This window comes from Fistularia commersonii, chromosome 1 (genome assembly GCF_037954325.1).
Source record: "Fistularia commersonii isolate RoL2024-O1a breed Wild chromosome 1, RoL_Fcom_v1.0, whole genome shotgun sequence".
Classification (NCBI taxonomy): Eukaryota; Metazoa; Chordata; class Actinopteri; order Syngnathiformes; family Fistulariidae; genus Fistularia; species Fistularia commersonii.
Window position 1 is genome coordinate 13,017,726 of NC_141284.1, and position 19,625 is coordinate 13,037,350.

Sequence of the window (19,625 nt, forward strand, 5' to 3'; positions counted from 1 at the left end):
ATTATATACTGCTCAAAAAAATAAAGGGAACACTTGAACAACACAATGTAACTCCAAGTCAATCACACTTCTGTGAAATCATAGTGTCCACTCAGGAAGCGACACAGATTCATTTTGACTTGTTTTAAGGACATTACATCAAAGTTGGATCAGCCTGGAGTTTGTTTTTACACTTTAATTTTGAGTGTGATTCTTATCCAGACCTCCATGGGTTGATACAATTGATTTCCATTGATCATTTTTGTGTGATTTTGTTGTCAGCACATTCAACTGTGTAAAGGGCAAAGTATTTCATAAGAATATTTCATTCATTTAGATCTAGGATGTGTTTTTTAAGTGTTCCCTTTATTTTTTTGAGCAGTGTATATATTCATCCGGCAAACTGACACATTGTGGCTTTGCGCCGAAAAAGTTACAGTGAAGATGTGCGAAGTTGCATCATTGCGCAACAGACTGGGTTCACGGTTGCGGGATTTATCAACGCAAAAGTCCCCTCCTATGGCGCGCCGTGACTGGTCAGCGGCTCTGTCAGTCAAGGTGGGAGGGGTGCACCGTTAACTTCTCCGCGCCCGCGCGGGTGTCAATGTGGGACTCGGATTGCGCTCCTGTGTGTCACTGTCCTCGGCTGTAACCACGGCGGATGTTCCACGCACTCGGATCTCTCGGCGCATTGCTTCAGATGAGCAGGCTCGGAACGCGCGTCTGTCTGCCCCCGCGGAGCCGTCGCCTCTGGACACCGCTGCCGCTGATAATGCAACGCACGCGTGGCGTGGAGTAATAAAAAAAAAAAAAACAACGCACTTTTAAAGAAGACTTTCCCAACTTGTGGAACTATACCCGCGCTATCTTATGTCGCAGATTTTTTTATTTTTATTTTTTTTTACTGACTTGAAAACCACCGGAATTCTTTGAATCATGTTCAGCAAATGTCCTTTTCTGATCCTGAGCGTCCTCTTTCTGGTGCGGGCGCTCTCCTCCCACGAGTGTAAGCCTTGCAGCCTCCGGATTTGCACCGCCAAGGTGCCGCACGTCTGCGAAGGCGGCCGCTCCGTGGCCAAGGACCCCTGTGGATGCTGTGACCACTGCGCCCGCCTCGAGTGGGAGACGTGCGGCGGCGAGGACTGGACGCACGGCTACTGCGCGCTTGGACTGACCTGCGCCTCTGTCAACAAGACGGGAGCTGCCGCTATACCCGAAATCGGAGTGTGTAAAGGTGTGTACAGGTCTTTTTATGCGTGCAAACGTCTCGTAGACACGGGTGGTCACTTGTGGCTTTGGTTGAAGAGATAAAACAGTTTTCATCAACATCTTTATTCAAATGCGAATCGATTCCTTATTGCAATGGCTGGCCCAGTGTTTGCCTTGTCCCTGGCTGCTCCCTGGAGCGGCTTCCCGGGTCTGAGGGGCTCTTGAGCGCCGGGAAAGGATCATTTTCAACCAATCGGTTTGGCATCACCGGACTGACACCAGTTTACACTTCACCTCTGTCAGGCCCTGGTCTCGGCAAGTTATTAGTGCTTGATTGGAGGTGATACAAACTAAAGGTTGTGTACATGCAAGGGCAAAAATTGAGGATTATCCGTGGGAGAGCCCCCACATTTTTTCTGTCAGGATTACATCATTGGGTTATTTGGTGTTTCAGAGCTGTAATTGTTTGACCGTAAAAATCCCCCATTAGATTTGTCTTTTCTGAATCCACAGTGCTACATTGTTCTCGGATCGGTTGCGCCGTCAATGTGCTTATTTTGCAAACTATTTGAGTAACCCTCTGGGCTTCAAAGAAATGTTCGTGGTGTCAGGTTCCCCACACAGCAAGTGAGGTAGGTAGCAGTGGCCTTCCCCTGAGGAACAAATAACCAAAAGGAGGACCTCCCCAGCTGCTCTACCTGCACTCTGTCGGGCCTCTTTCAGGATGATTTAGGGGGACTGACGGGACTATAGGAGAGTAAGCAGCTGTCACCAGGTGTCTGGATCCCCTGACCCTCCCTTCCGTTACCCTGATGTGAAGTGGTCCAAATTGTGGTTTCACAAGAATTTCCAGGGCTTTTGTGCCCCTGTCACTGTTGCTAATCATGCTCAATGTACAGGTTAGGTTAATGTCTGGTGGACATCTCCTGAAATGAGAGGGAGACCTAATAACTGAGCTGTGGCACTGGTGCCGTTGGAGCCTTGCAGCATGCTGCTGACCACCAGATCACACACGCATATGCATAGACCTGAGATCCCAGAGGGGATGGATGATGGTAAATCAACACCTCCCAGTGTGTTTTCAGGGGCCACAGTAGGCAGGATGCTGGAGGCTGATCCCAGATTTCCCGCCTCAAGCTGCAAGGGTCTTAAAGTGATTATACTTGCAATCAGGAGTTGGGGTTAAGGCTTCCGCTTTTTGTCCCTCCCCCCGCCTTTCTGCTCACTAGTAAAGATTTCTGGGTGGTCAAAATATGTTTGTGTGGAAAAGCAAACAGATTTTAGCACAGGTGATGTATCACCTGTGTTATTAACTTTGGCAGAATATGAGCAGTAAGATTTTATTTTGCTGATGTTAATAATCAAATATCGATATTAATGGATTCAAGGCAAAGTGGCCAATTATGTGTGAAGATTATATTTACTCATTGGGTTGTTGTTTCTCAACAAAGTTGATGGAGTTAAGAAGACTCAGTTCATCTTCAAACAACAAGAATCACACATCTGAATATTTGAACTTGCTGATCACAGTTTCTGAACTACTGAGATCATGCAGTACTATGAGTCTACGTCTTGTGACAATCGCTCTGTGGACAGTAATTTTTGCCTTTTGACTTTTGTGTTTTGCTTCAGTAATCAGCTTGTCAGTCATATGAAATCATTTGGTTGTAGCAGCTTAGAGTTTTTTGATGTTCTCCTTTTCTCCTCGTGTCTGCAGCAAGTTTACCTAAGTTCCAGAGTCTCTTAACATAGCTTGTAACAGAATGTCTGTCTTACGTTGACACTATGTCCGCTGCGCCCCTTCGCATACCTTCTATTTCGCTCTTCCTCTGGTATTATCTAATGTTTCAAAGACTTCCTTTTTAGCTCACTATCAGCCAGAGGGCCTCCAGAGGTCAGCTTTCCCATCCTGACACTGGACGCCAAGACAAGCAGTCTGAGTGGCTGAGAGAGGAATCCCCCTGGGATGAAGCCATAGACATTCGCAAAAGTCATGCCTGGGCAGATAATGGAAACAAGGTCAAACTCGACCCGGGTCAGGGTAGGCACACCAGTGTTTTACAATCCCAATAGGCTCCCGTCTATTTGTAAGTGAGCCATCAACTGGAGGGTCCTGTCTCGCGTTAATTGTTGTGATTTCACTCCACTTGATCTAACTGCCATGATAGAACACCTTGTATAGGCAGTCTCCCCTGCAAACACAATGACAAACCACAGTTAAATGAAAATGACCTGCCGGCTTGAGGATGATCGAAAGGTGAAAAAAGGGAAAGTCAGGGATTCATTCATCAAAAAGTCTAGCTTCCCTTGCCAGTTTTTGCCTGTTGTCTGAGAGATCCCTATTGTCAGCAAAGTTTAATTGGCAAATCTCAAAAGTAATATCACTCTCACACCTCCATTGAAAGCCGTATAGAGCCCAAGGGAATCCTTTCGTATGCCTGAAGCCATCCACGCAAACAACTCTTCTCTGAAGAGCGGGTCTGTCTTCTTGGTCACATGGAACCAATACAATCGTCAAATGAATGAAACGCAGAAAATCAAAGGTGACCCATCTGCTTTGAATTATGATGAATAAACGTATGTGTTCAATTTGGATCCACAGTCTTTAAAAGCCAAGGAATTCAATGTCTTTCCAGTCATTGTTTGCTCATCCAAATATTTCTCCGACCCCTTGTCGAGAGTGGGAGTGATTCTCATTTAATTGAGCCTTTTTCCACGCACAATAAACATAGTGTTCAGGTATACAGTATATGATGGCTATGTTTATCAATCAAATGTTCTAAAATCGCCTCTTCTGGTTTGTCCTTGGTTTCTGTAGAAGAAAGTTATTATTATATTACAAACTCTAAAAACACTTCACTACAGTTGAATGAAGCCTGGGAGTCAAAGTTATATGCCTGGGAAAGAGGTAACTGTTTGTCTCTCCCTGTTTAATCTGTTGCCACTCAATATACTGATCCATGACAACGATGACTGAGGCCCATTTACTTTTTATGTGCTTATGGTATTTAATGCAGGCATGTGAAAAGAATACTATGGCTGATTAGGGGGTCGGGGGTTAATCCAACGTTCTGGATAAACACGTAACTGCATGTATTCTTCCTCCTATTGCAAAGATTCAGTGAAGTGTGGCACAGCCTTGATGTGCTATTTCATTGGCTGGCTAGGCAAAGGATCAGCTCAATGCCAATGTGCACGGTGCCGGTGGCCTCGGTCCAGAAGAGGCATTTCACCAGCCGACAGAGGCGCAAACTCTGGGAAGGCCCCGTGCTGTGGAACAAAAGCAAACAACTGGGATCAGTGACTGAAGTAGCATGGGATAATAAGAGCTGTAGGAGAAATGGGTGTCCAGAAGTACACCGACCACTTCAGGAAGGCCAAGGCTTTGGAACAGCGACTATAAGCATACTCTTCAGTATAATCAATAAATTGATGTCCACCTCTGTGTAATCATGCCTTGTGATCAGTGAGCCTTGTGCATTTTTCTCCTCTGCTAAAGTGAAAATAAAAGTGGAAAGAATACATATAAGGAAAGATTCAGGCTCTGTCTCTCCACTGTACCTCCCCCTTTTCCCATAGTCCTTCCTGACCACCCAGAGGCTGGCTTGGAGGACACACGTTGTCCCCTGATGATAGGCTGTGACAGAGCAGGGGGTCAGTGTGTTTGTGATGCCCGACACTCCTGCTTGGGATCTTTCAGCTATCCAGACCAAGAATCCTGCATGAAGGCCAGCAGTTCAGGTGAGCCATACGCTTTGCATCAGACCTTTATGCTGAAAAGAGATGCGTGACCTCACCAAGGTCACTTAATCTGTGATACAGTCTTAATTTTGCTCAACAGTAAATATAGCATACATACTCTGCGTTCTGTCTTTACTTTGCTTTTGTTTTCAGATATAGCAAATAGAAACGGACAGAATAGAGCAACACCACCTGATTTTTTTTAGCTGTACCAATCCTTCAACCAGGACCAATAGAAGAAAGCAAAGCATACATCTTTCTCATTCAACATTCATTCAACAGCTTCTTCTTCTTCTTCTTCTTCTTCTTTCGGGGGTCACCACAGCGAATCGACTTTCTCCATCTAACCCTATTCTCTGTATCCTCCTCTCTCACACCGACTACCTTCATATCCTCTCTCACCACGTCCATAAATCTTCTCTTTGGTCTTCCTTGAGACCTCTTGCCTGGTAGCTCCAATTCCAGCATCCGCCTGCCTATATATTCACTATCCCGCCTCTGTACATGACTGAACCATCTCAGTCTGGCTCCTCTGACCTTCTCTCCAAAACATCTAGCATGTGCTGTTCCTCTGATAGACTCATTCCTGATCCTATCCACACAAAATTCATTCAACAGCATGGAAATCAATTCCCCTTTCATTCTCGCCTCTGTGGTATTCAAAAAAATTGCAGAGCAGCATCGTCTACGTTGTTGAAACATTTGACCATGATCTGCCGTCTAGTTGACGTACTCTTTCATATTGATGTGAACACAAGGGAAGCGCTATAAGTACAGAATGCGTGCAGTATCAGTCAAAGAGTCTGATTGGGACATATTTATTTATTGTTCATAAAAGGAGCATAGAGTAGACTTGAGGGGGACTCATGTTGGCCATTGAACAGAGCTAATCAGTTACGCGTGTGGCTCTAAGGTGACTAATCCTGCGTACATATCCCAGTGAAGTTGCGCATGCTCATGATGTTTCAGCCTGCTTCACACTCACCTTACAGTGGTTGCTGTTGCCTGTGACTCACTGTGTGTCTGGCCGGTTTCCAGAGGGCAGAAGCCACGAACATCGTGAAAGACACAGAGAGAAGTACGTGGGACCCTCCAACCCAGCCTGCATGTTCTCTGGCTGCAACCTGACTTCTGAGGGCTGTCTGTGTGAGTCTCAGAGTTGCCACCACCACTTCGCCTACATCAACCGCAGCCAGTGCCAGGAAGCTGCAGGTAACCTCCAAATGACCTGCTGCTGAAATATACAGCATCTACTACTTTCTACACAATATTCTTTTATTAGCCTTGCTTGATGGACAGGATTGCTCAAAAGTGTCCTTTTGTCAGTTAAATACACATAATCCTAAAGGAAAAAAAAGGAAGGAAAGTCTCTGAAGGAGAAAGGGACTGTGTTATAAAGAGAAAGGGTCTCACATTCAGTTGATGGAAATATGGAGTGGTGGAGATTGTTTGGCCCAGGAAATCGCTGTTAGTCACAGAGTATGAATGTCTGAAGTGCAGGATGAATGCTTGCCCTGTGTGGGAGCTCAAGAAGGTGACTACCTGCACTTGTAGCAGTCACTATGAGCCAGTGTTAAGGTAAACCTCGTGTTTTCACGAGCAGTGTTCCCCTATTTGTATTATGAGTAAGACAGACATGGGCTAATTGTTGGTCTGAGAGACATTAGTGAAAAGGACTGGAGGGCCACCGAGGGCCTGTTTTCACATGGTTTTAAGATGAGTGGCCACACACTTGACTTGATCATCCGTGATCAAATGAAGCTTCTACTGTTTGTGAGCAATTAAAGACTTTGTTCTTTCCTTTCAAAAACGGTATGTTGTTTTATCCAGCACATTTACCCACAAAAGATTGCATCCAATTCAAGCTGCATATTAATATGCTGTTAACTTCTAGAGAAAACGTCTTTTGTAAAACGTCCTTTGTAAATCGTAGCATCAGTTTTTCATTCAATCTAATTCTTTTTAATAAAATACCATCTTGTTTTAAATGAGAGTAAAGGAAACGCAGGTGGTGGAAGCTCAAAACTATATCTGCTTCTGAGAAGAAAAATACTGGCTTTTTTTTTTTTCAAACTGTAGCAAAACAGTGCACAGAAATTTTTGATTTGCTAGGCTCCCGATGACTTCTAAGCCGAAAGTCACTGTAATTTTTGCAACAGGAGCACTGGGTCATTATTTGAACAAAAACCAAAAAAAATCTACAGAGAAATATCACAAAGGATTGAGTGTTGCCAATCTGTATTTTTTATCCTTCATTTTTTTCATTTTCATGGCATTCACAACTCACATTCAAAGTATGCCCCCTGCTCTCTCACTCTCAAACATGAGTCAGTCTTCCTCACCTCTCCCCTCTCCCAGGTTCAAATCACCTTTATTTAGTTTCTGAAGGAGGAAAGGACTTGAATGCTGTGAATGTGTTGTGTTTAAAGTAAGTATGCCTGTCCAGAAGTTTATCTCCCTCCACCTCACTGTCTCTGTCATTTAAACAAGACAGTATTTTCTTAAAAGGGATTAGTGCAGATGACAAACAGTGAATGTGTTGGCCAACAGAAATTATTTCAGTCTATCATATATTTTCTTGTGCTGTATATCTGTATTTAATATGAGACATTCAGTATGAATACACATTGATCGCATGTTCTCAATACACATTGACTGGTAAATGTTGGTTAAAAAGAACATATGCTGAAAATTGCTTTTGGATTAATATGTTGTTTATTTGCAAACAGAGCAGGTAAGTGAAATCTGATGACAGGGCTAATGGCTAATGATGCATGTGGAGGCTCATTTAACAGCTGGTATAAACAGGCTCTGCTCAACACCAGTGCTGTTGATGGGTAAAACCTTGGCTTACTCGGGAAACTTTGTAATGGATGTAAAAGTCCTTGATATTCTCGGGAATAAGAATACCAAAAAAAAAATCCCATTCCAATTCGTGTGATTGTGCTATGGTGTGTTTTTGAGCACTGAAAGTTACTAGCATTTGTGTTATGTTTGAATAATTTATGTCATTTTATACTGATTAAACTGTTGCTGGTGATATGAAATGGATACAAATATGAATTATTTAATTTGCACCTAAAACAAATTTCATTCCTGAAATTTATGATGCAGCCATGTTGTTTTCTTATGTTTAGTAATTTAGCTGGCATATTGCACAGGAAGCACCAAACATATTTTGACATATCTGGTATTACAATGACAGGCAATTTTAGTCTGGCGAGTTTTATAAGTCTCCCAAGCCATGAGCCAGGCAGATGACAGTCTAAACTTACATTACTGAAAACTGTAAACAACATTTTTCAGCAGCTTATGAGTTCTCACTGCAACACAAACCCACCCTTCTGGTGGCCTCTCATTAAGTAAGAGGCCAGGATGTTACATCTTATTATGTCTGCATGTATGTATATAAGTGCATATGAAAAGATTCACACATGTATGCATGAGGGTTTCTGCAATCACACCTGCGTCTGATGAGCTTACATATGAGACTTCTCAAAACTGAGTTTGCATTGTTGTGTTTGTGCATGTGTCTGTGTGATAATTATCTTGTCTAAATGTCTCGGCAGACGTCCTTTGTCTCTTATCAACCCGAGCTTCCTCTGCAACCAGACTGGGAATGTCTTGGATCATATTCGTTGCTGCTAGACGTTGACAATGTTCATCGAGAGTTTGTTTTATACACACAGTCTGGCATTTTCTCAGTTTTGGCAGTTTATCTGTCTTGTCAGCTCATTGCTCCTCTGCAGTCGGCAGATTCTTGACATGGTTTCTGTCTCGACTTATGATGGCATTCTGACGCTGTGTTTTCTTGGGAGTTTAGTGAAACTTTGTTCCTCTCCAGTGTATAACTCATTTATGTAACTTTCTTGTAACCTTTGAGTATAAGCCATGTAGCGAGTAGAGGCAAAATCCACATGGCAGGCAGTAAAGAGGATTGATAAAGAGGAAGCTGTTAGAAGACCGATGGAGGGATACGGGAAATAATCAATTATCCAGCTATTTTGTTGATTTAATTGTGTCAAATGCATGCACCCTGGTCTTGGAAGGGTGGTATTTGGTAATTTTACACTCCGGGATGGTTTACACATCTCATTCATGATAAGGTCTCCAAGTGAAATTTCAATGGAATCCGCCTCAATTACCACTCACTTATCCAAAAAAGGGCCATTTGGCTGAGTCATGTAACCCATTATACATTAGATCAGGGGTGTCAAAATCAAATACACAGTGAACCAAAATTTAAAAATCAGTACAAGTCAAGGCTCGGAGCTGTTCAACGTTTATTGAAAAACTGATCGAGATGAACTTATTGCACATATTGACCCTGAAACTAAGAGGCTTTTTAATTATTGCCTATTAAAACAACATTAAATAAATTAAAATTTTTCATCAGGTGTGCTATCAGAAGAGGAACGCAATCTCCTTTAGAACACAAAATACAAACTACGCTTTTATTTTCGTGTGGCTTAGAGAGAAATACAAGTGTTGATGTAGATATGACGCGCCAGGTCAGTCAAAAAACGTCGAGAAACAGGTTTCTAATGTGTCGGTATGTGACGTGAAAGGGAGCTTTCAACATTCATCAGGCTGTTGACATATTGGGATGGAAATGGACTGCTATGAGCAGCTTTTCCTGAGAAATTTCCTCACGCATTTTCTCACAGATCCTGCCCACCAGTCGACTCTTTTGACCACACATCTCGGGTGTGCCATCTATTGTCAGAGCCACATTGCCAAGGCAGGCCCATTTCATTTATGCATCTGGATACCTTTCAAAGATATCCTTTCCCGTAGTTGTGCCATTGATCTTAACCCCAAATTTTCCTCTGTCAAGCACAAATCTGAGTCCACTCCCCCAAAAGAAATTTAAAAAAGGCACCTGCGCAGTGTCAGAAGTGTTACTGCTCTCTCTGCGAACATATACTCTGCCTTCCATCTGTCTTGAAACCCCATGTTTTCAAAGTCCACCTTTCATTTACCCATTTTTGGGAGAGAGGGGTCGCTGAGAGTTGACAGCAGGTGACTCAGCTAGGCAAGCTCATGGGTGGGTGGGGCTTGCGGCATGCAGTGAAGTACTTTGATGCATGTGATGGAGCATTGTCATACTTAAAAATCAAAATATTCTTGAAAGATGCAGCCTTTTTCCTGTACCACTGCTTGAAGAAAGTGCCTTCTAAAAATTGACAGTAGGTTTGAGAGTTGATTTTGAGTCAATTTTTAACCCGAAAAAGGTCCAACTAGCTCATCTTTAATTATACCTGCCCATACTAGTATCCCTGCTCCACCTTGCTGTCTACTGAGTCGAAGTTGAGCTCTGTGTCCGTTACTGATCCAACCACGGGCCCGTCTGTCTGGTCCGTCAAGTCACTCTCCCCTCATTAGTCCACAAAACCCTGTCCACAAAAATCTCTCTTCAGATATTTTTTGGCCCATTCTTTACTTTTCAACTTATGTGTCTTGTCGAATATTAGGATTTCTTAACTTGGCCATGTCTCTGAGAACTGAACACCTCGTACTTCTTGACACTCCAGGTAGGTTGTAGTTGTGGAATATGGCAGCACTGGAGGATAATGGGTTCCGGTTAGTGTCATGTTTGATTCTTCATTTAATTTGCATCTTTCCCTCACAACGAGTTTCTTGTGATCCTGTTGACTATTTGCAACAAAACGTTTGATGGTTCTGTGATCATGTGCCAACATCTTAGATATTTCAAGAGTGTTGCATCCCTCTGAAAGACTTCTTACAATTTTTGACTTTTCAGAGTCAGTTTATCTCTTTTTTGGCCTATTTTTCCTGAGGAGAAGAATCTGCTTAATAATCATGCACAACTTGATAATGGGCGTTGATCTCCTTAGGTCACACCGTCCCTCATTACAAAAAATACACACCACCTCGTATGCATTAAATCCAATCGGCATTCAAGTTTATAGAGCTAGGAGTTGTAAATTATGGATAAAATGATGATATGGTCAAAATAATCACTTGCCTAATAATTGTGCACACAGTGTATCAGCAGGCCAGCTCTAATAGTGGTAAGATAATCCCGCCTTGAGTTTGACATATGTGCATTAGATAATCTAGCTACAAGGTGACATGGTGATGCAGAGGTTAGCCTTACCGCCTCACAGTAAGAAGGTCCCTGGTTTGATTCCGACAGGAAATCTGCCTTTCTGTGTGAGCCTTTCTCTTTTGAGTTTCCATGTTCTCCCCTGTGTCTCTGCTGGTTTCCTCCAGGTTTACCAGTTTTCTCCCACTGTCCAAACACATACAGTAGGTTCATCGGAAACCCTAAATTTCCCAGACATTTAAATTAGAGAAGGAATGGCCTATGTGTCTACATGTGACCCTGTGATCGACAGGCTACCAGTCCACGGTGAACCCCATCTCTCACCCAGTGATAGCTGGGATAGGTTCCAGACCCCTCATGACCCTGTGAGCAGGATAAGCTATGTAGAAATCGATTTGCATCAAAATTCTGTCTCTTTTATTATTTAAGTATCTTCTGCAAAACCAGCCACGCTTGAAGACCTTTCAGTAGCATGAACCTACCATGTGTAATTAGTAATATGGCCTCTTGAATTATCACATTCATTATTAATATTAAAGGAATACAGCAAGAGTTAGATGGAATTTGTGGACATTCTTTTGGGATTTGAAACATGTCATTCCCCCCAAAATGCATGAAATATCCCGAAGTTACAAAACAAGAGGAGACATCGCTAAATTAATCCAGTATTTCAAAATTTGTATTTTCTGAATAACATTTGGTTATTTCTATTTCTTTATTCAAGAACAAGATGTTTCAGTTTTAGACTAGAACTAGTATGTCACTTTCAAATTGTGTGATGCTCTTTTTCCCCAACCCTAGTGCTCACATTCAGATAGACTCTGCTTGAGCCTACTTTTCTTTGCTCTTGCTCAGGAGGTTTGCCAACACATGGATTTGTTGCTGTTCAAACAGATTTCCCACCCTGTGGCTCGAGCGCTTCTTCTCATGCGCCGATTAAAGGCTCATGAACCAGCAGCTATTGGATTTCTGTTCTGCTCTTGGGTAGTTGGTTCAATACTGACTGATGTGAATGAGGGAGTGAAAGGGTTGTATTATGTTGCCCTGTGAGCGACTGATCACCTGTCAAGGGTGCACCCCACCTCTCCACCAATAATAGCTTGGATGAACATAAGTGGTATAGACCGGTGGTCCCCAACCTTTTTTGTGCCAGGGACCAGTTTTATGCATGAAAATGTTTCCTCAGACCGTAGAGGTGTGTGTGTGTGTGGGGGGGGGGGGGGGGGGGTCAAATAATAAAAACTTTTGTCAGTTCACAGTCTTTAAGCTGAATACAAACATCATACTTTATCTTAGGAGGTTACAGCATTAAGTGCGGCAGTAAGGCGAAGGCAGAAACTGTAGTTTTTCAATATAAGATCCAGAAGGTCTAATAAAAGAAATATAATTTGTACCAAGATAGATTTTAAATCCTCAACTTTGTAGACAATGTCAGACAGCAATCACTGTAATGATCAGCCTCTTATAGATGTGTTTGATAAGTGATATTATAGCTCACTAAATCAAACTTAATAATGCTACTAAATAAGAAAGTGTGTTTTTCTAAAAAACATCGCAAACAAAACAAGGCACGTTAACTACAAGACCATGTATCTGCCTGTACCGGTGACCACGTGAAGTAAATGTAGCATGAAAAAAGTAACAACAATTTTATTTGTCGGTCCCAGAGCTGCCAATCTGTTCGTCAGGGAATTTTGATGGGGTGTTTAAAAATAAAAATCACGGGCTGGGCAGAAATCTTAGAGCAGCCTGCCACAAGTGCAAAGAGGCTGCCTGCATGCTTGCAGAGGGGGACCTCGGGGACCAGAAATCTGCAAAACAACAGCACGCTAACATCTATAACATGAGCACAGAAAATCTAAGGGCATACTTACAACATTATCAGCAAAACATGACACAGTATCAGCAAACCTATACCGTATACAGGGGCATGATTAAACACAGAATCTAAAACTAGTATTGAATTAATTTTATGCGCCATTGGATTCTTGAATGTCAAAGGTGAAAACTCATTATTCTGGTGTAGATGCAGTCTCTCTTACAAAAGCGCATGTAAACATACCCATCAATGCCACTTTAATCCTCCCTCTCACTTCTCTCATGAAAGGACTGTTGGTTGGCTTCAGCCTCTTTATGGCAAGGCTAATACTGGCCAAGTCAGACCGCCACCAGCACTAAGGTGCTCTTCTCAGCCTTGTGCGCTGTCTACAGACGTTGTTAGCCTTGTTGTACCCTGAAAGCTGCTTGTATCCCAATGTGTTTGCATTTATACATGTGTTGGCAGTGATTTCAAAGGGAAAATAAACATCCTCTATGGCCACTGATACAAAAAGCCTCCCTTAAAGGCGTGTTTAGCTTGTCAAACCTCGCACTGCCATCAGTCTCCGGCCCACCAAATCAGCCAGTCAGAGGCTAAGATGCAGTAAGAGTCCCAGCAAATGCGTGCATGGCAACTTTCTACCTTCACACCATTCACTGAAGCTGTGCTCTTAAACCTCAGTTCACTGAAAGAACCACTACTGGTAACAAATCAACAGCCCAGGTAACCAACCTCTGATGATTTCAAAAACTCCAAAGTGGCTGCGTGATCGAGTACAAGAGTGGAGCAACCACTCAAGTTCCAGGATTTTCCCATTGGCTCCTGCTCTTTCAAAATTAGCCAAAGGCAGCAGCAGAGCCAAATTTGGGTTTGTCTGCGGCTGAAGGGTCATTACCAGCAGTTTAAATGACACAGTAGTATATAACCAAGCCCAGTAAGGATGACTGACAGATGCCAGGTGTGAGTGTTTAGACATCCCTAAAGGCAAGGTTTTCGTCTTTGTTTGTGGCTATTGAGCTTGTCTCAATGGCAACAACCTGCCTATTGTTGGACCTCTGACTACGAGTTGAAAGATACAGCAATGCCAAACTGGGGTCTGTTGCTCTGAGCAAGTCAATAGCGCCGATCTAATACAGGTGCTCAAAACCCATTCAATCAAAGTGATGTAAAAAAACAGCAGACTTTAACAACAAAGACTCCGATATACTTTATTTAAATCTAGAGATTGACATTAAAATTATTACTACCTACTTCTGTGACATATTGGATACATCGGATCAGCAGCTTGATACTGTTAGAGCTGCGGTGTCTTCTGAGTGACATTAGACACATTTCCCTTTTTTCTTTGGGCCTTATGTAGAGAATGTTGATTCTATCAGTTTTACTTTTGGCAGAGACTGTGATATTCATGAATAGCTCAGTATTCCAAAATGAGTCTCATTGCCTCTTTTCATGCTCATTGAACATAGTAATGGAAGGAAATTAATGTGTTTCCATGTAAGTCAAACATGCTCTTCACCAATGGTTTGTATACTCATGCAAACACATTGAATTGGACTTTCTCATTACATCATCCCAACAATGCCAATCACTGCTGCAGAGAAGTTGTTAAGGACACTGGGACATGTTTTGTCTGTATATAGACAATCAAAATTATCTGGCAGCAGACACGGGATTGCTGGCCTCTGAATAACTCCCTCAAAAACTTGGTCATAGTCTCAGGTTTTCAACGAGAGTTCCTCTGGCGAAACGCACCTTTGTCTTTTTGCCTGGACCTTGAACTTCCAAACCCGCTTCTGGTCCTCACATATATAGTCCCACTCGTTGGTACAAACTGAAAACGATACATTTCTCAATCATAATGCTCTGGTCCACGCAGCTTTACACGGGAGACAACTCTGATGTGTTCTTTGTGGAGAAACTTTATAAAACCTGAAGACAGACCATAAACTCTCAGAGTGTAACTGGACTGAGACGGCTTTGTTCTCTGCTGACTTGGTTCCAAAGTCAGTCAGCGAACAAAACTCACATTGTGCACTTTTTCCATGAGTAAACTTGGGCTGTCAACACAGCCTCCTCTGCCTGGCTGAGCCACTCTGGACTAGGGAAAGACTGTGCTCCTTGTACAACGACTTGAGGTGAAGAAAAACCCCATTTAGAAAGGAGGTGTTTTTCTTTAGTCAGTGAGCTGCTGAGATGCCAGAAATATGCATTGTTTACTAAAGAACCCATTCTGCGGTAATGAAGCAATTTCCTCATTCAGCCTCTTTCAGACCAAGGTCAGGTGTGTATGAGGGACTATGTATTTCTTTTCATTGTACAGTGAGGTCAAAGGTTTTCCATCCTTTGGTGGTTTGCAGTTGCACAAGTAAACATGCCATGTAATCGGCAGCAAGAATTTATCAAGTGTTCCAAATCAGGTCTTTTGTGTTTGTGCAAGCTCTATTATGGTCCCAATTGGTTTGTTTCTGTGGCAGCTGACTCACTAATTGAAGCCATTTATGCTCAAAGATAACATAGGACAAAATCCATTAGCTGCTGACTTTTCTGTCCCCAATTGCGCATACAAGCATGCCAGCTAGAAAATTATGATTATAGGCATGTAGGATTGGACAATTTCCATGAATCTCTTCTATTTTTCTATTAATTTGAATGACAATAGTCTGCCTGACAGCTGCTTTTCCCGTCACACTCTAACCCCAGCCATTATCTGTGTGAGAGAGTAATCAGCCTTCCCTGGGAAACATACAATGCATCAAAAGTGTTTTTCAGTGCAGAACGTCATACAAGATCATATCCATTCTTTTCCTTTTCATATGCAAAGCCTGTCTTCAGCTGAGCAACAGCAGACTATGTTAGACTTCATTGAAGGTAAACAATGAATTTGCTAATCAAAGTTTCCAATACGTTTATTTAACTCCGCCATAGAAATTAGGCCAAAAACCGTTAAAGACGTTGTAGCCTCCCTTAACGGACAGTTTCCCTTTCATTTTCTGTGACTCTATTCAGCTTCAAAGTTTATCAATGAGAGCTTTGTGGCAGTCCTCACGGTTCCCAGGTTACTTGAGTTAACAGTACAGCACAGATACGTCCAACTCCTGCTCTATTTATGAAGAGCCAAAGAAATACTCAATGTTTTTCTTATCCTCAGTTTCATCTGTCAGAAATCTTGCTAAATACAGCAGTCGCGGTCTTGGAGGTTGTTTTTAAAAGACCTGCTTAAATGCAATGCCAGTAGAACATCAGGTCAGACCGGAGTTCATCTTGAAATGGAGTGAATGAGGGTGTAAAATGCAATTTGAAGACCCAGTTCAGGCGTTAAAGTCTGACAAAGCACAGGAAGAAATCGGGGGAATGAACCCTGAATGAATCACCAATTCGTTTTCCCGATCTGTTGGCAAATTTAGTAGGATCTACTTACAGGTCCTCAAATGTCAGGGATGAGGTACATCCTCCGAGAGAATCATATTACACTGTGGAGCCAACAGACTGAGTGATGACCGGTCTGGGAAGACCATCAACAAGCGCTTCTGGAAAATTCACCTCACCTCAAATAGTGAAACAATGCCAGCTTGCATGAGATCCTGCCATTACAAAAAATATGCAAAGACTGCCAGGTATTTCTCTTAACCTGTGCAAAATTCAGTAATTGTTTTTCTCTTTTATGGCAATGGTTTGTTGACATATTTCTTCCTTTAAATATCAGGGAGGACATAAATGAAATTTGCAATTACCTCTCTTTCCTCACTCTCATCCATCATGTCATTAGTTTAACCACCATTCCAGTGTAATATTCCCCGTGTGTATATACTGTGCTTTAAGCAGGGGATCTGGCAAAATACCATACCCTGTGAGGTGACTGACACTTATGGGGCAGGGCAGGTTTCTGTTCCAGAATCACCCTCTTCTGCACAGACCCAAAATAAACATGTGTCATCCCATTGCTTCAGGTTATCCAGTCTTTGTGTGGCAGCTTCTGTTCTCATTCAGCAGTAATACACAGGGGCCTTCCACTTTTCTTTTCCTGAGCATGCTCCAAAATACACCCATGAACCCCCTTCGACAATATTTCTAGTACCTTTTCACAAACTATACCCCTAGCAAGGGGTATCATAGCCATTATGTTGGCTCTGGTAAATGTATAGACAAACACATGCTGGTATGCCAAGGGAAGGGAAGAAACTGACAAGAAAAGCTTTATTTAGGAGAATGGAGGGGGCTTTTTGGATTGTGCACCAACTTTGCCAGGCTGGGTGGGATAAGAGCCCCCAGGGATGAGATATTCAATTGTTTTATCATGTTTAATGCCATGCTCTCACTTCACTGATGGGATCTCTGAGCTATGTCACGTTAATGTAGGAATCTGGTGTCCATGCACAGAATCACTTTTTTTAAATATGGAAACTCATCTTGTAGACTGTAACATGAGTTGTGCTGTTCCGTAGCGTGTCAACTGACAAAGCACAGTGTGGAGAATTTCTGCTTTACACTCTCTCTCATACAATAGAAAAAAAAGGAGAAATTATGTTTCAAAGGCACTAAAGTAAAAGACAATAAATGAGATTTTAGTCTTGTCTCTTTTCCTTGCTGTGTACATACTCATATCTTAATATCTCTTTTTCAGAGGAGCTTAGGTGTGCAGCAGTGTCATGCCCAGAGCTTCGGGTGCCGTCCTGCCCTAAGGGGTCAGTCCTGACAAAGAGTTACACCCCACCTGCTCATTGCTGCCCCTCTCTACCGCCCCAGTGCACTTGTGACCTCCGGGCCTGCCATAAGCCCCATTGCCCGAATGGACAGCATGCGGTGCCAATCGTCCAAGCCAGTGGTCTGCCCGGAGACTGCTGTGATGTCCTCGAATGCCAGAAAGGTGATTATGCTGAACTTCAAATATAACTCTGTTTCAGTGAGTTGGAGAAGATGTCATACCGGGTTCCGTTTGATATGAGCTCATCAGCGTTAATCCCCTGAGTGTTGACACGTGTAAAGGGAAAACTGTTGATGTGATAATAACTTCTGACTGTTTATAAGACCCTTTTTGTCTATCTGGAAATGTTTTATTTCCTTCAAGAGAGATATCACATAAAGGGTCTTTCAAGACCGATGCCTGATCTAATACTGCATACTCGTAGTCCATTATTTTTTAAGTACCGGTAATTGCGTAAGGCTGCTCCGACTGAGATGCCAATGTGTCCTGATTAATCTGATTACAACTTTAAATTGACATAAGTAAAGGTGTTCACATTAGCTTTAGAAAAATTGGGTTACACTTACCCATCAAATTGCATAGATAATCTATCCTTGTGGAATTATCACACTCTTTATTCATCCAAGGCAAAAACCTTAATTGTGTTGCTTTGCCCCTTTCCTCTTTTTCAATGGTCTTAGTAACCTGAGGTCTTACCATGTCCCACCTCAAAGTTCTAAACTTAATTTTCAAAACTTCTGTGTGCAAATAAGAGGGCCAGATGTTTTTCATATGCTGTTGATCAACTTCCTTATAGAGGCATAAGACAATTTTTTGGTATGGATTGTGAAAACTAATTCTGTGATGCTCTCTCTTGTTAAGCCCAGCCACTACATGTTTTTGCATATTATGGATATATATTACATAAACAATCATCTTAGCAACATGTTTCCTTTAATAATAAGGGAATGATCAGGACCAATATAAAAGGTGAAAAACATTTTGAATATGCAATAAGTTATCTTGGTTGGCATTCAACCAGAGCCGCGTGTTGCCCCCCTAATTTCATCAGATATTCCTCCTGAATTGATATACCAAGCAGTAGGACTCCTCCAAAATCGTTCTGTGATATTAAGTCCCTCAAGCTAAAATTCCATCACACCTTTGGTCTTTGCAATCTTAAACAAGAAGTCCATGTACTGATGCACTGTTAAGGCAGGTGTGAACTTATACTTTGAACTCTCTAATTGTAATCCAGTCAGTTACTACCAGGCCTGTAAGTCTCAGGCAAGGCCTGGAGGCAATCAGAAGAGCCAGAAAGGCAGGACAGGACCTGTGGTATTGGTGTGTTTACTCTGTGCTCCCAACAAATATTCACTGTTTTACCAACAGAACAAATTCCCATTCTGGCCTTTCCACATGTATAAATGAGTGCTGTGTCCTGGAATTAATGGACTTAACAAACCCAGTGACCAGAAAAGTGCTTAGGCTATGAATTTGCTCAACAGAAGTGCAGTGTCAAAGGGTTCCTGTCTGGTCACACGTCCAAAGAGAAAAGGTTCAACAGTTCATTGATGGGAATGCTTTTTATGTGCTCCATTCTGCCAGTGGGGAGGGTAATCGAGTCAGGCAGGCCGGCGGGGGCTGAATGGCAGCCGTGGGGGCCATGGGATCAGTGTTTTGATAACAAGTGTCTGCTGCTCTTTAGGCCTAAGGCTTGATGTCTTTTGTGCAGCCTCTACCATCTGTTAGGCCTGCATGCCTGCACGCCGTGTCAGAAAACCCCATGGACATGGACATGGACATGGACGTGGATAAGGACATGCAGGGAGCTCCCAGATCACTATACTATTCTTGCAGTGGAATCCAATTATTGATATACTATCATAAGGATCAAACACCATGCCTACTCTGCCAAACTATAGCTACAGCCACAGACATGCATTGTGTCCACAAGCCAGCCTTGGAGTGACTCATTGGTTTATTTGTTTCCAGCTGTCCCTTTGGGTTCATGTTTAGCCAGGTGGTTTGTCTTTGAAAATATGGAAGTGCTCTTTCAGCTGGCTGGAGAAGGACTGTGTTTGTATAGAGGGGCAAACATGGCAGAGACGTAATGACTTGAT

At 42.6% G+C, this 19,625-nt stretch overlaps 1 protein-coding gene across 1 annotated transcript in view; it reads left to right on the plus strand.

The window, feature by feature from the left end:
* Window positions 1-595: 595 nt before the first annotated feature.
* Window positions 596-19,625, plus strand: part of LOC147237417 (cysteine-rich motor neuron 1 protein) — a 37,142-nt gene continuing 18,112 nt past the window's right edge. The window contains exons 1-4 of the mRNA XM_086148891.1: window positions 596-1,213; window positions 4,768-4,929; window positions 5,968-6,141; window positions 17,443-17,685. Of these exons, the coding sequence (XP_086005017.1) occupies window positions 916-1,213; window positions 4,768-4,929; window positions 5,968-6,141; window positions 17,443-17,685 (877 nt within the window). The 5' untranslated portion in view covers window positions 596-915. The remainder of the gene's footprint in view (window positions 1,214-4,767; window positions 4,930-5,967; window positions 6,142-17,442; window positions 17,686-19,625) is intronic.